Below are 17,100 nucleotides of genomic sequence, written 5' to 3'. Positions count from 1 at the left end.
GAGAAAATATTTAAACCAATGTTGCTTGCCTTCTCAGGTACAGAGCAAAGTACTTTACCGTTAATGGTGGACTAAATTTAAACAAATACTCACGTCTAAGGTACTGCTATCAAATTAATGTGTGATATGAACACTGTATGCAATATTTACATCCCTTAAACATGAAACAACAAATAATGATTTAAAGATAAAAAAAATATGATTGAACAAAACGAGTGCCGATTAAAATTAAATAGAAATCTTTACGTTTTTCCTGAACATAAAGGTATCCCTCGCAGCTGATAGGGCTCGTCTGTCTGTAATCCTGAGGCGCCTCTCGAATCCTTTTCATGAGCTCGTTGACCTCAGAACGCGTGCCCTCAAACCGACTCCTTGTCTGAGTGGGAGGAGACATTAAGTGTACCACAGTTAGAAAAAAGATGGACAAGTGTGCATACACAGTGGACTTGTGGCTGCAATTTTAAAATTCCTTGATCTGCCACACACTCAGAATTTTACTTTAAGTTTAAATGCAAATATGTTTTTATTCTCCATTACCTGGAAAAGTTGATTTAGTTAAAGATTATCTATTCATCTATCTATCTACCCTGGTCATATCCCTCGAGAGGGGTGACCGACAGCAAGACAACACATACAAAAATAAAGAAAATAAAAAGGGAAAAAGTAGCAAAAAAAACACACACACAAAAATTTTTTGGACCATGGCCAACCCAAATACCCAAACACCCAAACAAGTTAAGCACCTCGGCACACAAGTTGGTTATGCTTTCGTCCCTCCAGATGATAGTTAAAGATTACATGACATTAAATTGCACCTCTTACTATGCTGCTGAATGTAATTAATTTTAATAAAATTAACTAGGTTCGATTAGGGAATACCTTAGTGGTTAAACTCCACTAGAAATAAAATTTATTGCTTGATGTAAGAACAAGTCTTGGGACCAAGAGGCCGCAGGGTCGATTCCCGGCTCCTCCGTGTTTTATGTCAAAGTGTCTTTGGGCTAGACACTGAATCCCTAAAGTCCCCGATAAGCAGGTAGTTGCCATGCATGGCTGACACTGCTATCGGTATGCGAGTGTGTGTGAATGGGTAAGTGTGAACCACATTGTAAAGAGCTTTGGGAGGTCTTCATTGTCACGAAAAGTGCTATACAAATGCACACCATTGTCATTTACATTTAATGAAAACAAAACAAAACACTAGACTTTGAAGAGACTAAAAGCAATTTACATTTTAACAGCGATAACTTGAATAAAGTTCTTCTTAAGGCATTAACCTAACAAACTCATTCAAAACTTAGCCTTTGGGGCAACCACACATTTTACCCATTGACTGGAGTATTGACTAACCATACACACTAAATGCAATAGTATTATTGCACTTACATTCTGAATATTGATCTGTAGTGCACGTTTATAATGGTCAAAGTCGTTGGCCAGCTCGAAACCTTGGTGATAAAAAGTGAAGACAGTCTGAAAAAATGCCAGCATCTGCAAAACATGACAACATCGTGTGGGCTCAGTATACAATCCAGTATATGAGCATTGTATACAAAGTAAAGCTGGTTACGTCACTCACTGGCTCAACACACTCAAATTTCTTCCTCTCCTGGATCTCCTGTAACTTGCACACATAGTCCAGCGACTCCTCTTGGAAGTGCTGCCTCATTGTTTCCACCTGGATGTCTGCCTGGAGGGAACACACACAGAGTGAAAATTATAATCGTGCACAGATGTAGTCTGGAATTAGAATAGGTTGCATTGGGCACAGAGACTTGGGGTCCCTTTCATCACCATTCAATCAAAAAAAAATATAAAAAGAAATAAGAATGTGGATCTAAAATAGCCTTAAACTGGAATGCTTGAGGGGAATGTATTCTCTAAAGAAGAGTCTGAATCATTTTCCTAATTTAGAATGGTAAGCAAAATTGGAAAAATAATTAAAGGACAAAAAAAGCTAACCATATCACGACTTTGTTCTTGCCTTTTTGTCAAATACACTGGTGTATATATCAGATTCAGATTCAGATCTACTTTATTGTCATTCTAGTACACGTGTATACAGAACGAAATGTCGATGCATCTGACCCCCACAGTTTCCTTGAATGTACAGATATAAATAATGTTGTATTGTATTTTGGCTACGTGTAGTATTTTACCATAGTGCCGATAGTGCAAGAAGAGTAGCTAACCAGATGTGCAAAATGGGCAGTCAGGTTAACAAGTCAGGTACACAGTAACATTAACACTGTAACAATAACGCTGCAATTACAATAGTGCAGAGAGCAATGTGCAAGGAGTGGCAAGCTATAAAAAAAAAAAAAAAAAAAAAAAAAAAAAAAATGCCAGTAGTGCAAAAGTCAGATTAGCAGCCGTTTAGATTTAAGTTAACTATATCGTCATGAAACTGGAGAAAATGTCAATATCCCCATCAGTGTTCTGAATCGAAGCGAGCAGACTATATGATCAGATGTTAAATACTGTTTACGCACCAATGGGCAATAATGAAGAGGTCTCGGGAGGACTTTTTTGGCATCTGGGCTTTGCTTCAATAAATAGTGAAACGCATAATATAAAAAAAGCAAATGACTGAACAATTTGTTTAAGTCTTTGGTGTACCTGCTCCCCCTTTGTTTTCAAAATCAAGCAATGTAGCTACTACTTGACCGAAATGTGTGTGTGAATAATCAGTCCTGAATGTGGTCCAAATATATTACATCATGGGATTAATTTGCATAAAACCGATACAGAGCTTGAAAAGTAAAGACATTTTTGGGGTATTAAAACGGATAAAGGCCAAAAGTTCTTGATGATTATCAGATATTTCTAATGGACAGAGTAAGATTTAATTGGGGAAAAATAATTATTAATCGCGTAGAGTGTAATATTTCTGTAGCATACAAGGACATCTGTTACATTAAGTCTATTTGATGGTCAGTGCCAAATGCAACACTAGGAGGCGCCAGTGCCGATAGGTCTGACGTTTACATTTTCATTCACATATTATACAAAGACTTATTATTAACTATTTATACAGACTAACCGAAGCGGATGCGTGCAGTTTTGGTATTTCAATTTTAAAAATAGCATGGGATAAGAAGAATTGAGCAAATGGTTGTCTTTGTAAGAAGCGACAAAAAATGGCATACAATTCTTGACATGTTTTTATATCTCACACTTCTTGATTTTACTCATTGGTCAAGAAATAACTGTACGACTTGGACAAGCTAACCTGGCCATATTTATTTAATCAAAGACAATTTACTGTGTGTCATAAATGTATCACAAGTTCTCATCGAGCCCCCCTGAACTAAATTACAGTAACATTTAGCTTCAACATTCTAATCAACACTAATCTAACACTCTAAGCAAAAGTGTTACCAATCTTCACTCTTAGTCATATGGATTTTCCTGTGTGGTTTTGTTCATTATGGTTTAAAATATCCAACACTAAGTTAAATTTTTCTCTTAATATACTCCACTGAACAGACGCGTATACCCCGCACCCGTCCACCACAAAGTTTAGAATGTCGCAATGCCAACAGTTTCAAGTGTCATCTGGTATCACCTTACATGGACACAAATGACTATGAAAACAAGTGAGCAAGAGGTGGCCAAGGGTCTCCATTCAGATGGCGGTATGGACTGTAGAGCACACTGCAGCCACCACAGTTGACCTCAGTGTTGTGGTCAAAGAGAGTGCACGTTTCCTCTGCAAACGAGCCAGGAAAATTGGCGCTTGGAGTTGCGTCACTGGGAGCTTCACCTACTGCGTCATGGCTTTGCGGCGGGACCCAAACAAAGACTTTCTAAACAGGACTGTTTCTGGGGGAATTTTTATTTTATTTTTTTAGTCTGTAGGGAAGTTTTGATAAATACCAATCATGGACTACATACAATAATCAATTGTACCAATTTGCATAGAATAGATCCCTAAATGGTGGCATTTGTTTTTAAATCCCAACTTCTTCTAATCATATTCATTCATACGTAATAGATTTATACAAGATTGGTTCAACCTTTATTTTATCAATGACTCACTAATGTTGAAAAAAAATGTACATTTCTATGAGCAAGCTTCAAAATACCTCTTGTAGCTGGGGTTCTTTTTTCTTGGCAGACATGTTTAGAAGCTTCTCCAGTGAGCTATAGTATTTCTCTGTTTCTTTTTCATACTTTTTCCTCTCCGCCTGGAAAAACAGTTGTAAATCTCAGCAATGGGAGCAAAAAGGATAAGTAACTGCTACAGTATAGTTAAAAAAAATAGAAAAAGGCCATTAGCTGTCATACATTACCCTTACTGTACCAAGGTGCTCTTTTCTGAACTTTTCCAGCGGTTTCATGAGGGTTTCTGTGATGTTTCTCATCTAAAAAGAGAAAAAGATTTGTTTCTGCGTTAAAACATTTTATCGATACGCTATAATCAAATCGTTTTGTTCTTAAAACATGTTTACAAATAATTATTTTACAATGAGAAAACCATTCTGTTAAAAAAATGACATAAAATGTTATTTATTTATTCAGCTAGAAGTCCCAAAAATAACTAACAAGTGTGCTATGAGTATTTTCATTTGTATTTAAACAAATTGAATACCTTGGGAAAAAAACAAGTATATTAGAATGTAGTTGATTTTTTCTCATTTTAAAACGACTGTCAGCACATTTATAGTTTAGCTTTTTAAAATCAAATTCAATTAAATAATGTAATTAACTTAATTAAACAAAATAGACTACTGTACTGCACATGTGAGTTCTATTACAGCAACATTTATTGGACTTTGAGTCAACTTTGTTAACACAATCTTAATATAAGAATATAAAATCATTTATCCTTTTATTTCTGAAACGTGACTAAGCTATTTATCAGTCACATTGTGTTGTGGGCCAACAATAATAATTACAACTTGTTCATTTTGTCAGGCTAGTTGACTTACACCATTCAACTTTTGAACATTCCCATGAATAACAGCAACATGTTTTTCCCTAGCCCCCTCGGGGTGCTCTTGCCAGGGAGGCCACCGAGACGTGTCAGTGCCTGTAGCCCACTTTTCCTTATTGAACTGTGATGTCATCCCACACTTCTTAACCACACTTATGTCTCCATTTATAAAGTAGTCAACTTCCAGTTTCGTGTCATGAGGGAGTAATTTCATAACGAACATAATGACTTACTCATAGCAAGCGAGATTTTTATTTAAGAGTGTAACGGCTGTACCCATAAATGTTCAATAGCAGTGAACCTTAGACAGGCGAGACTCATTGCACAACATACTGAGTAGGTTTGCATGATACTAGGCAATAACACTTTTCATTGACAATATTCTGCAAGACCATGTACATTTGTACAAAAAAAAAAAAAAAAAAAAAAAAAAAACGAAAAAATAAATATGCCCCTTCGATCAGTTTTCCACAACCCCTTTAAGCAGTCTGTGTAGTCAGCTACAATTCTTGTTCTGAATACCTAGACTTACGGAGACATTTATTATTTGTCCTTGTATTTATCAGATGTGGGTAAGTAAGTAGGTGTAGCACCTTCCCAAATACTAAACAAGTCTTATTGCATGTTCCATTATTATTGTTTCTTAATATGCCAAATGGAGTATATCCTGAATGTTGACTCTGTGTATTTGAAGTGACTTTCAGCATTCAAATACTCAGTGAAGCATGCCGTTTCCCCTGCTGTTGGGGAAAAATGAAATTTGCCTCCCGGGACAGCTGACTGGATGAGGGAGCAGGACGTTAACGATACGAGTACCAAATATGGACATTAATACATGGCGGCTGGTTGAAAATACACTCAGTGAAAGACACAAGCAGGTATTTCCCTGACATTCAAGCAGGCTCTGACTGGTCTGGCTCACCATCAGTTCTCTTTGTTCTTCCAAGTTCTTGAGGAATGAGGAGAACTCCTGCAGTGACTCATCTGGAAAACACAAGTTTAACAGTTTTCTGATAAATTTGGGAAATCAAAATAAACGTAAGAAAGTCCATAAAAGCAGATAAAGGTACCTAGTGAATCACTCATTCAAGATACAGACTGTCAAGAGGGCTTTTGCTGACCTCATAATGGTTTGGCAAATAGCCAAAATTTTGAAAAGAGAGGGGGACATGATTTCAATTGACTCCAAATAGCCAAATTTAATGTTAAGCGGCATTTTTAAAGTGTATTTGGAAAGACATAAGTGAAATGAAGTTATGGAGTCAAACACTGTTGAATGGTCAATAGGTATTTCCGAATTAAAAGAATGAATATAAATAAAATAAAAAATTACAAAACTGGATTTCAGCGAACTCACACTTGAATCATTAAGTCCGCACCATTCCGAACCCTAACTTTTCTCCCCTTCTCTGTGCCCCTTCTGCCCAAATGGTGCCCGGTTGCTTCTAAGAAATATGTCATCCCATTGATCCAAGATAAACCATTATTATATGCAGATGACGATTTTGTCAGGCAACACGGCAGCTCAGTGGTTACCGCGTGTGCGGCACAGTTCTGAGGTCAGGGGATCAAACCCTGGCAGACAAATCTGTTTGGCTTTATACATGGTCATGTTAGTACAAGGGAGTGTTCAAGTGCACCATGAAAAATTGCCCTTTACACACTCACAGTCACAGTCAGTTTAAAAAGACGCGTTTTAAGACCGAAAAACAGCACAGTACAATTTCACAATTCCTTATAGCACGGCGGCTGAGTTGTTAGCGCGTCCGCAGCACGGTTCTGAGGTCGCGGGATCAAACCTGCCTGTGTGGAATTTGCATGTTCTCCCCGCGCTTGCATGGGTTTCATCCGGGCACTCCGGTTTCCTCCCACATTCCAAAAACATGCATGTAAGCTTAATTGGCCGGTCCAAATTGTCCTTAGGTGTGAATACGCGAGTGAGTTGTCTGTCTCTGTGTGCCCTGCAACTGGCTGCCAACCAGTTCAGGGTGTCCCCTGCCATCTGCCCGAAGATAGCTGGGATGGGCTCCAGCACCCCCGCGACCCTACTGAGGAGACACGGTGCAGACAATGGACTATTTTGTCAGCTCAGAAACTATGCAGAGCGACTCAACAACATAGTTATTAAAAACGTTTTTTACCAGTTCTGATTGTTCGCTATAAACATTACTTGTGTGTACGTAATTTTAGCAGTAAGCGTGCTAGAGTAGAGTATGATGAAACTAGGATAAGTGTGCCCTTAATTATTTCATCACTAATGATTAAGTAATCTTACAAGTGAGATATATTTATACCTGACATGACCCTAAATGTGTAGTTAAAGAAGAACCAAAGAAAAACATTTTCATTTGATGTTGACACAAGCGGTGTATCAACAGTAAAAAAGTAGAAAAGAGGAGCCCACTTACCAATGCACCGCTCGTCATCGGTCTTTGCATCACCAATGTACTCAAACTGAAACTCTCCCAGGCACTGGGCGAATTTGCGCTGCGCCATCCCCAATTCTGAAATAGTGAAGTCAGCAATCCTTTGATTAGGATGTTGTATCAAATACCAGTAGACACAGAGCAGGGTTTTCTCCAGCGCTTTAATGCCCGGTGGACCACCAGGCTTTTGTTGTCCCCCCACCAACCTATCAATGAATGCCAACAAATAAAGAGGGAGCTACGAGCCAGTACATCGATTGTTAATTATTTTTCAACATTTGCCTATCAAAGGGTGGAACAGGGGCTGGGGGGTTAGCACGCAGCCCTACAATGCGCAGCCTCCCGTGTGGACATTGCATGTTCTGCCTGTGCCTGCGTGGGTTTCCTCTGGGCATTCCAGTATCCTCCCACATTCCAAAAACATGCATGTCAGGTTAATTGGCCGGTTCAAATTGTCCCTAGGGTTGACTGAGCGAGTGAGTTGTCTGTCTCTGTGTAACCTGCGACTGGCTGGCAACCGGTTCAGGGTGTCCCGTCGACTGCCTGAAGATAGCTAGGATGGGCTCCAGCACCCCCGCGACCCTAGTGAGGATAGGCGGCGCATAAAATGGATGGAATTGCCAATCATAGTCTGAAAACCACTTGCTCTTATTTTTGCCCAAATTTCACACAGGTCAGAACACATTTGCAGTCAATGATCTTTGCTCACCAACCAGGCTTAGCATATTTTCAGGTAAACCCTACAGGGTCTCAATAAATTGCTTACATGACATAATTTGCCATCCTTTGGACCAAATTACATTGGTGCATTCTAACTATCTGCTTCTTACAGTTCCAATGACATTACCACCGTTCCTATATTTAAAATTGGCTTGGGTTTGTTTGGCAAAAAAATGCAACACCAATGATCGACTTACCCAGACTAAGTTTTTCATTTTGTATGGCCTTAACCACCCACATATACATTGTGGTTAACCCCTTTTCAAACATCCTGTTTGTCTCACAGGCATGGGCATCCTGCTGCATGTCAAAATGTCTGTGAAATGATAAGCTAACAATATATATTTGCATATGGCAAAGTGTAAACGAAATGACTAAAATTAACATTCACAAAGGACAAATAAAAAGCTATGTACAGAGATTCATCTGACCTGGCATGTATATGACTGCACAGCAGTAAAGCTTTCCTCAAACCCCCCACCACGCCCATCTTGGGAAGCGTGGCAAAATGTTTCAAGAGGGTATTTTAAGACTGGAGTTTTGCAGTGCAAGGAAACTTTGCCGTGTGTCTGGCCTTGACAAAAGTGGTCGAGGCTACATGGAAATCAATTTACTTGCAACATAGAAACGGATTTGCTGTTGAGATATCAAATTAAATGTTGCAGTAACATTTTAGCCCTAAGGTTCTTTCACAAGTTTGCAAACACATGCTGTGGATTAAGAAAGTCTGGCTTCTCAGCACAAGAGCCGCATTAGCCAGTCTGACCATAGCAAGGAAGAAGGGGGCTGCACCAATGCACCATCCTAAGGTTAGTCTTTGTGCCTAAGCAGAGGATCCATATCATGGAACTTACCAGAAAAGTCTCAGAAAAGTTTCTAGAATGTGCCTAAGGGTGAATGTTCTTAAAATGATTGGTGAAATCTGTCTCCTGTCCAGACTTCGACATTAAAGGGGGGGAAGTAAGGAGATGGAGAGTTAAATTAATCAATATAGAAAACAAGGGAACAGATATATGAAATACATTTGCTGTTGACAGCCTTGTATTCACGTTGGCATTTCAGTCATCGAAAACAGCATCAGTCAGTCCACTTCACTATTTACAAAGTAGCCCCTGCAGCTCAGCAAAGTGTTTTGGCAGCAAATCATAATGTAGTATAAGAAGCACTGCAATTGACTTTGAAACAATTGTTAATTGACCACAAATCTTAACCACACGCCATGCAGGAATCCAAAGCAGGGTGTGCAGGTCCATAAAAGGTGACTCTTGTCACGGCGCTCCTAGCACGAATAGTCCTTATTTTGCAACATGAGGGATGACTGCAATCTTGGTCAGTGGTTGCTAATGGTAACAGTCAATCCAGCCTTTAACCTCTGCTAGTATTACACTCATTGGGTTTTATTTTTTACCACTCTATCTCTGCATAACTTAACCACTCTAGTTAAGTGTTGCATAACTGCCAGTGCTTTTATTACCGCCTTGTCAAACATTACATATGACAAGGTTGAGTCCTTAAGATTCATTTTGCAGTATAAAAAAATTGCATGCTTAAAACAATAGTTGTCTCGCGTTTGGAAAATTTGTTCATGTTTTTATGAACAAGTTTGCTTTCATGTTTTCTGTATCAGCATTTCGCAATGTGTTTTGAACTAAGACAGTTCTTACATACGCAGAGTTTAAAATTTATCAGGTCTAAGTGACGGCACAAAAAGGTTACAAACATATTTCAAGGAACTATAATAACCTGAAGCAGACACAGAATTTCTTATACAATATTAATTTTGATTTCTTTGAGTATTTAGTAAAAGATTAGATGAATTTGAGAATCCTTTGATATGGGTAGTTTATGTTAGATAATCCAAACATTTTCCCAGAACCAGTTCAACTGGTTCAAAAGAGTGGCAAACCGATAACGATGTAACCTATGATCCATGCAACTATGCAATGCTTGGCTAGCTATACATTATTTTACATGTAAATATAACTCGCTATATTGCAATGTATTTCACAGTAAAATCATTTAAAAGGTACTTCGCTGCTGCTCTTTGCAAAAAACACCAGAGCGAAAAAATTGCTGGCTATTCTAGTAAGCTGGCTATAGGGACTTTCTTTTGAGGCTGATATTCAATCAGATGTAGAAGGCTATTTTATGGAATTTACATCTAAGAAAGTGATTAAAACATAGATGACAATCTGTATATGATGACAAGCAACTTGCAAGTAAAGGACCAGACCACGCCCGACCAGAAACTGATGATGCAAGCCTTGCGCGTGTCCAACAAAGTCAAGGGCGGACGATTCACATAGGCCATTATGAAGACAAGCTGCGCGGACTTCATTACATAAAACACAAGGAATGAAAGCATGACACAACAACGTTAATCAAGAACAGACGGTATTTGGAAAAGCATAAGAGATTCCGTGTTCCCGATTGCTCAGAAAACTGCCTTGTTAAATGAGACAAAAACTATAAAAACAGGCACATATGTGGACATCACCCAGAATCAAATGACCTCTCTGCCCTATTTGTATTTTAGAGCAAACCTGGGACCGTCAAAAGTTGCAGCAAGCCAAAGACCCCCACTCTGCTGGTTCAAGGCAATGAGTCATGAGTGTATTTCACCTTGCAGCCATCTATGTCACAAGCGGGCCTTTTTTGTGACCAGGCAGCAAATCTTGGAAACTAACAGACCTGCTTGTGTCACCTACACACATGTGCCCCTACTCAGAGATAAAAAGGTGTGTGGAGTGTTCGCTCGCAAACACAATCATCGGGCAGGTTTGTACAGAAAATGAATACCAAAATTCATGTCATCCTAAAAATTCTAGTATTCAAGTTAAAGATAAGTTCTCTAAATGGGTCATCAGCAAGGTAATTCCTATTTCCACCAATAGGCCATTCTTTTAAAATGTGTTTCTTTGATCAACTCCCATCATGCCAATGTTACGATTCATATTTCATGTTAACAATTCCAAACAAAAACTGTGAATGAAAAAGGGGGGTACTATGAGAGAACAGATCACCTGAGTGAATTTAATGTTTCCTGAAAACAAAGTGAAAATTATGTCAAAGTTTAAATGCTGAAGATGCGGTGCATCCATCTGGTTTATGTGGCCATTTTATTTTGCTTGCCACATTCACATTTGTTGTAGCCCCCCTACCCCGGATGTTGAAAGCACACCACTACACTATGGTTTTTCCACAGATCCTTCCTGTTCCACTCTCCAGTCATTTCCAGTCCAAAACACAGATTTATTCCTCAGGCTCACCCCTTTCCAACTTTTGCCCTGACTGAAGCCTTACTCAGAGATCATAACACCCCCTGTTACATTACTTCATCTGACACTTCCTGATTCTCAAAACATGCCCCGAGGGAGGCCTCCTAGCAACAATGGCTATGAGGCTGGTTGCAGATGTGCATGTGCTTTAAGAGTGGTCAAGCAACCACTAACATTTCTGACTTCCTTTACGATGTCAAAAAGTGAAATTCTGTACTCTCGTTGTTGTGCCAACACAATAGGAAATCCTGTAACATGGAGCTAATGCAAGTTTAATGAAATACTGTGATGTGGCTCTCTGGCAGAAGTCATAATGTGATTATAGTGAAACATTATACTGGGCCAAAGCACACGCAGGCCAACCACTCTTATAACCCTTTGCAAAGCTCTCTTCTAAGGGAAAGCATTTGGGATAAGGAAATAAATTACCCTCAGAAAATGTAACTGCCAGGTAATTCCAGGACCAAAACAAAGAGGTCAAGCACGAATAAGGCAATATGCCTCGGACACCCAAGCTTCCTAAGGACAACGGTGAGGAGGTAGACACAGACAGGACATGGTTCCTGAGGAGGAAAGCGCAAGAAACAGAAGCCTGTTTGCTTGTTGCTCCTCTAGTGGACACTTCCATGTCACTGCTCTCATGCCCCCCCAAGCATCCTCAATTCAAGTTTCCTCTCAGAGTCCAAGGACTTTCCGTAGCTGGACTTCCTCACAACTGTGGGAGTGGAAGGCAGTTGCCGAGAGACGTCATACATCGCATCAGCGGATTGTTTGGAGGTCAAAACTAACAACACTTTTATCCCTTTTTTTCCCTTTCTGCAAACTGAATTATAAGCATTTGAGAAGAGGATGTCCTTCCATTTTGGGTTTTATTACTACTTTCTTACTGTCAAACGGTTCCAAAGCAGCCTTTTTGCCAGTTTCCCATTAAAAAAAAAGCCAATATGGTTTTAAGTTGGGGTTGGATTAATTTTTGTGTTAGAACATAGTTACTATTTAAACTAATAATCCTCACCTATATGGTAAAAAAAATATATCCTTGGTACATCTTGAAATTCTTAACTAGTCATTGGTTGATAGAAGAATGTAGGTTACTGATGTGAAACAAAAGGTGGCAACACAATATAGCACAACGCATCCGTGCTTTGAACGGAAAGTTGTAAAAACAATCTCAGAACATTTAAAGAGAGTTTTCCCCACTGCTTAAAAAACAAATAATTGAAAAGTTTTCCCCAAAGTTGGTCTAACATGTGGAATAGTCAATTATTATTCAGAGGTTAAAATTAGTACTTGAATGTATGTTTGTGTTCTATATCAAAAGTCTGGACTGATAAGCAAGTGACCATAAGAATTTTGCATTAACTAGATATGACAGGCTTCCATGACAGGCCACTGCGGTCCAGGTAATCACAGTTCAAGGTGAGGTCAAATATGACCCGGGTGAGTCCATATATGATTGCCCAGTAAAAAGTAAAAAGTAATACAAATCCAAATTGCTTGCGGCTATTTAAATTCTTAGTAAGATTGTGCGATAACGCTATGAAAAGAATCCTCGCAGCTGCATTTTTTTTTATTCGTTTGAAAAGTCTGTTAGTCTTGATTTGCCTTTATATGGGCATTCCAGCACAATCAGTTTCTGGTAGTGGTATTTTAATCTTCCTTGAAAGTTGGATTATTGTTTTATTAGTGCATCAGGATCGGCTTCAGTCCGACTGGATAATGGCTCATGAAAAGACAGTACCTTCTAGAACACTGTGTGCCTTTTCCCCCCGCTGAAGTTGTAGCATGCAAGTTTTATTACCCTATTTAATTAATTTAGCTTTTCAGGTAAAAGTTAAGAGAAAAGAATATGATGCTAAAATAAAAGTATGATCTGTTCGACCACCACCCAAATAACATGTCTTTTTGGGGTGGTATTGTATTAGAACATACAAAATACACATAAACTACTTGGTTATATATTTTTTTTTTTTTTTTTTTTTAAATCAATTACCTTTTAAGTAATTCTTTGTGTAGATTTTTAGCAAACGTTCTTGTATTTAATCTCATCTTTTGTCATGTGCATTTTTTTCTTTAATACTAGCATCTAAGACTGTAAGAGTTGGGGGTGATAATGTATGTTTACTCTCTGTATGGGCAGCTAACAGAAAATATTGGTAAATGAGACTCTATATTAAACATTGTACTTTCCTCTCTGAGGTTCCCAGCAACCTACAAAGACAGTATTCTACAGATGGAAAAAAATTGTCACATCTCAGCACAGCTGAATCAAAACACCTGTTGTCATTTTCCGGAGAGTGGGATCTCACCTTAACAATGTCCTCTTTCACACACATACTACAAGCTAACACAAATTAGTCATACGATGTTTGCATAAGATGCATTTTAGACTTGTCCCAAGAAACAACTCGTCAACTGACAAAAGGGCAGAGGGAGGGAAGACAATGAATCACACAATTAGATGACAAGCATTGGGTGTGAGATACACAATAAGATATTGTAGGTCAGCACAAACATTTACCATCTAGATTAGCTCTAAATAATCAACCTATTCAAAATGAAAGCAATGTGTATAAACAATTGGTAGTCTCATCCTTATCTGTGGATTGAGATTATGACATCATAACCAGCAAGGCATAATAATTATTAGGAAAAATGAATCAGTTTCCTCAGGTCCAACACGACAGAATTGGAAAATAATTTCAAGTTGTACCATTACGGTTAGTTTTAGAGCCTCAAGTCCGCACTGCATGACCTAGAAGGGCTGGGCACCGTAGGAAGGCATGACCTCAGGAGTAAATAGTGAGCCATTTGTCCACACAGCAAATTATAGGTTGGGTATACGGACACCGAACCTTTTCTTTTAACTCAAACAACAATTTAAACCAAAAATTGGACCATGGAAAAAAAGGTTTTAAAAGTACACAATCGATTGGACGATGTTTTCTGTTCTTACTCTCTTCAACGTCTGACTCAAGCTTGCAATGGCTACACTTTCCAACAGACTGTGCTTACAATTGTCTACTGTCAGAATTTTAGTTTATCAGTCATTCTAGATATAAAGCATGAATCATATCAAGTTATATGATATTTGATTGATATTTGACAATCTTAGTTGCAGTGTCTGTTGTATTTTGGTTTCATTGAGCAAGTAATTGATTTAAAGGTATTGCATGCTACATAAAAAATGAAATGAAATGAAATGATCTGCATTTATATAGCGCTTTTCAAGTCAATGACTTCCCAAAGCGCTTTACATTGTGCTTCACATTTCCCAATAGCGGCCGTGATCTGTGCAGCCATGTAAAGCGCTAACCTGCTTATTGGGGGTATTAGGGGTTCAGTGTCTTACCCAAGGACACTTCGACATGTAACATGGACAAGCCGGGATTCGAACTGGGATCCCTTAATCCTAAAACGATCGTTCTACCTCCTGAGCTACTGCCACCCCATAAAAAAACGGGAAGAGAAAATAAAAAAAAATATATCACAGTTTAAATTGCAATCTCAATATGGGCTTGTGGCGGCCACTTTTAAAGTCTAAATAGTTTCCTCTGCAACAGATTATTTTGTGGAATCTAATTGGCCTTATCACAATTCACCCTAGTCAACCATTAAATGAGGGTTAAAAGAGCTAACCTGCAAGCTTTAAGTTTTCTGCAATTACCTTGACAAACAGGTACCCTGTTACCTTGCACGACATTAATAGGCACACTAGCGCCAGTCTGTCTTACCATTGTCTATTTCATTTTTGTTAAGCAGAAACGGGTAGAATGCAGTTGCAATAATGCAAATGTTGAATTTAGTCCTCATTAAATATGAATGCTAGGGTAACGTTTCCCATTTGGTGATAAGTTGATGCGTGACTTACAGTCACGAGAAAACAATGCATATCATTTTGTCGTGCAAACTAAACTGCTTGACTGTATTTTGTATCTGCAAAAGGTACTCTGCAGGTGAGGGAGTGTTCTGCCAAGACCTGCCCAGTTTTCCAAAAGTCAAATCGCTGACCCTTTATGAATGGACTTACGTTTGGTGGCATTGATGAGGTTCTTTCCATCTTTGTACAGCTCCTTAATGAACCTGTTAGTTTTGTCCAGCTCTGCTTCGTGAGCCTTAATCTTCTCCCTAAAACAGGGGCTGTCCAGATAGCATTCGCTGAATTCAAGAGGGTGAAGTCCCATGTCTCTGTGCGTTTCTTTTGGGAGGAGGAAAAAAACAAAAAGTTGAATCTGGGATCAAACCTAAGCTTTTTGGATCAAACCCCCGGCGAAAAGCATAGCTATTTGTCTTGGGAGCAGCTAACGTGGGTTAGCATGCTTGACTCCTCTGACACGCACGCGCGGGTGTTGCTCTTCAGTTTTCCAGTTTTAAGGGCAGAGATGAGAAAAAGCAAAGCGAAACGCCGTGTGGTGGGCAAACAAAGCAGGTCTGTAGAATGTCCACGCCAGGGCGGTTGTCAGAAAGTTGCGTTGTACATGTTTTCTCTCCACGCAACAAAACGCACCCCACCTAGCAAAGTGACAGATTGAGAAACTCTGCTGACATTTGCGTGCGTGTAAGAGGGGAGGGGAGGAGAAGGGAAGGGACTGTGCCAAAGATGGCCTAGTGCTGTTAAGAGAGTTCTTGCTGCGCTTTTTCGCTTTTGCACGGCGAATCAAGGAATGAAAAGATCGTCACCATGTTCAAACATTTAACGTATACAACTCGTTCAAAATGTCGAATTTCCCATTAGCCGTCCAATACGACAGAGATACGTACACTAAAACTGCATCTCTCAATTTGGTCATAGAGTATAGAATATAGAGATAACTAAAATCAGTCTTTTCAACTGGTGTGCAGCGAGACCTTGTCTACAGTGGCAGAGGAAATTATCCAAAGTTCATCTATACAAATAATAATGTCATTGTTCAATATATTTACCTCCTACATTAATAATAATACAGTAAATCAAATAAAGTAAAGAGCTTGCACATGGTTTTGTTCATTTTAATTTGTTGGGGTTTGGTTGAAAAGGTTTAAATATATATTCATATTAGGCCTACAATCTTGAAAAAAGAAGGTTAAAAGTGGTGAAGTTCAGCATTACAGCCAAATCATTACCCAACATGAAACATTTGAACATTTCCGATGGACTGTGTGAAAGAGAAAGAGAAAAAAAAAGAAAGAAAGAAAGAAAGAGAAAGAAAGAAAGAAAGAAGGAAAGAAAGAAAAGAGAGAAAAAAAAGAAAGGGAAAGAAAGAACATACGGAAGGAAGGAAGGAAGGAAGGAAGGAAGGAAGGTAGGAAGAAAGGAAGGAGGGAAGGAAGGAAGGAAGGAAGGAAGGAAGGAAGGAAGGAAGGAAGGAAGGAAGGAAGGAAGCAGTCGGCGGTTGGACAGACGGACGGATGGACGGGCGGACCGACGGAAAGACGGACCGACAGACAGGCAGACGGACAGACAGACAGACGGATAGAGTAGGAAGGTTAAAGACAAAATCAATTAGTTTGACTCTAAACTACACTATGAAGTTGTAAACCTATATGATTTAACGATACTGTACTTAAATAACTTTTCGCTGAACTATTCAGGTACGTTCATGTTGAAAACGACTTAGATTTCCATTTTGTTTTTTTCCTTTAGTTTAAGTTGGTTTATTCAATCAAAAGGCATTGTCTTTGGAAATTGTTATCAAAATCTTGTAAATCAAGCAATAATTTTTATGTGCCTGAGCATTGGTTCGTTTGTGCGACTTCG

General features: G+C 38.9%; 1 protein-coding gene across 2 annotated transcripts in view; it reads right to left on the bottom strand.

Moving 5' to 3' along the window:
• arhgap10 (Rho GTPase activating protein 10) overlaps window positions 1–17,100 on the bottom strand; it is a 54,177-nt gene that overhangs the window by 36,337 nt on the left and 740 nt on the right. The window contains exons 1-8 of one of the 2 annotated variants that reach the window (XR_015851123.1): window positions 15,394–15,922; window positions 7,348–7,443; window positions 5,862–5,923; window positions 4,296–4,367; window positions 4,089–4,190; window positions 1,580–1,690; window positions 1,387–1,491; window positions 247–376 (exon numbers count right to left, since the gene is read on the bottom strand). Coding sequence is in view for 1 of the 2 variants with exons in the window: in XM_088342019.1 (XP_088198145.1) it covers window positions 247–376; window positions 1,387–1,491; window positions 1,580–1,690; window positions 4,089–4,190; window positions 4,296–4,367; window positions 5,862–5,923; window positions 7,348–7,443; window positions 15,394–15,547 (832 nt within the window). In the remaining variant the exon portion in view is untranslated. Of the gene's footprint in view, window positions 1–246; window positions 377–1,386; window positions 1,492–1,579; window positions 1,691–4,088; window positions 4,191–4,295; window positions 4,368–5,861; window positions 5,924–7,347; window positions 7,444–15,393; window positions 15,923–17,100 lie in introns of those variants that run through there. The other variant, XM_088342019.1, reaches the window with a different exon arrangement.

This window comes from Urocampus carinirostris, chromosome 8, assembly GCF_059441175.1.
Source record: "Urocampus carinirostris isolate Australia breed hairy pipefish chromosome 8, RoL_Ucar_1.0, whole genome shotgun sequence".
Lineage (NCBI taxonomy): Eukaryota > Metazoa > Chordata > Actinopteri > Syngnathiformes > Syngnathidae > Urocampus > Urocampus carinirostris.
Note: the sequence above shows the minus strand (reverse complement) of the source record. Positions and strands in the feature narration are given on the sequence as shown.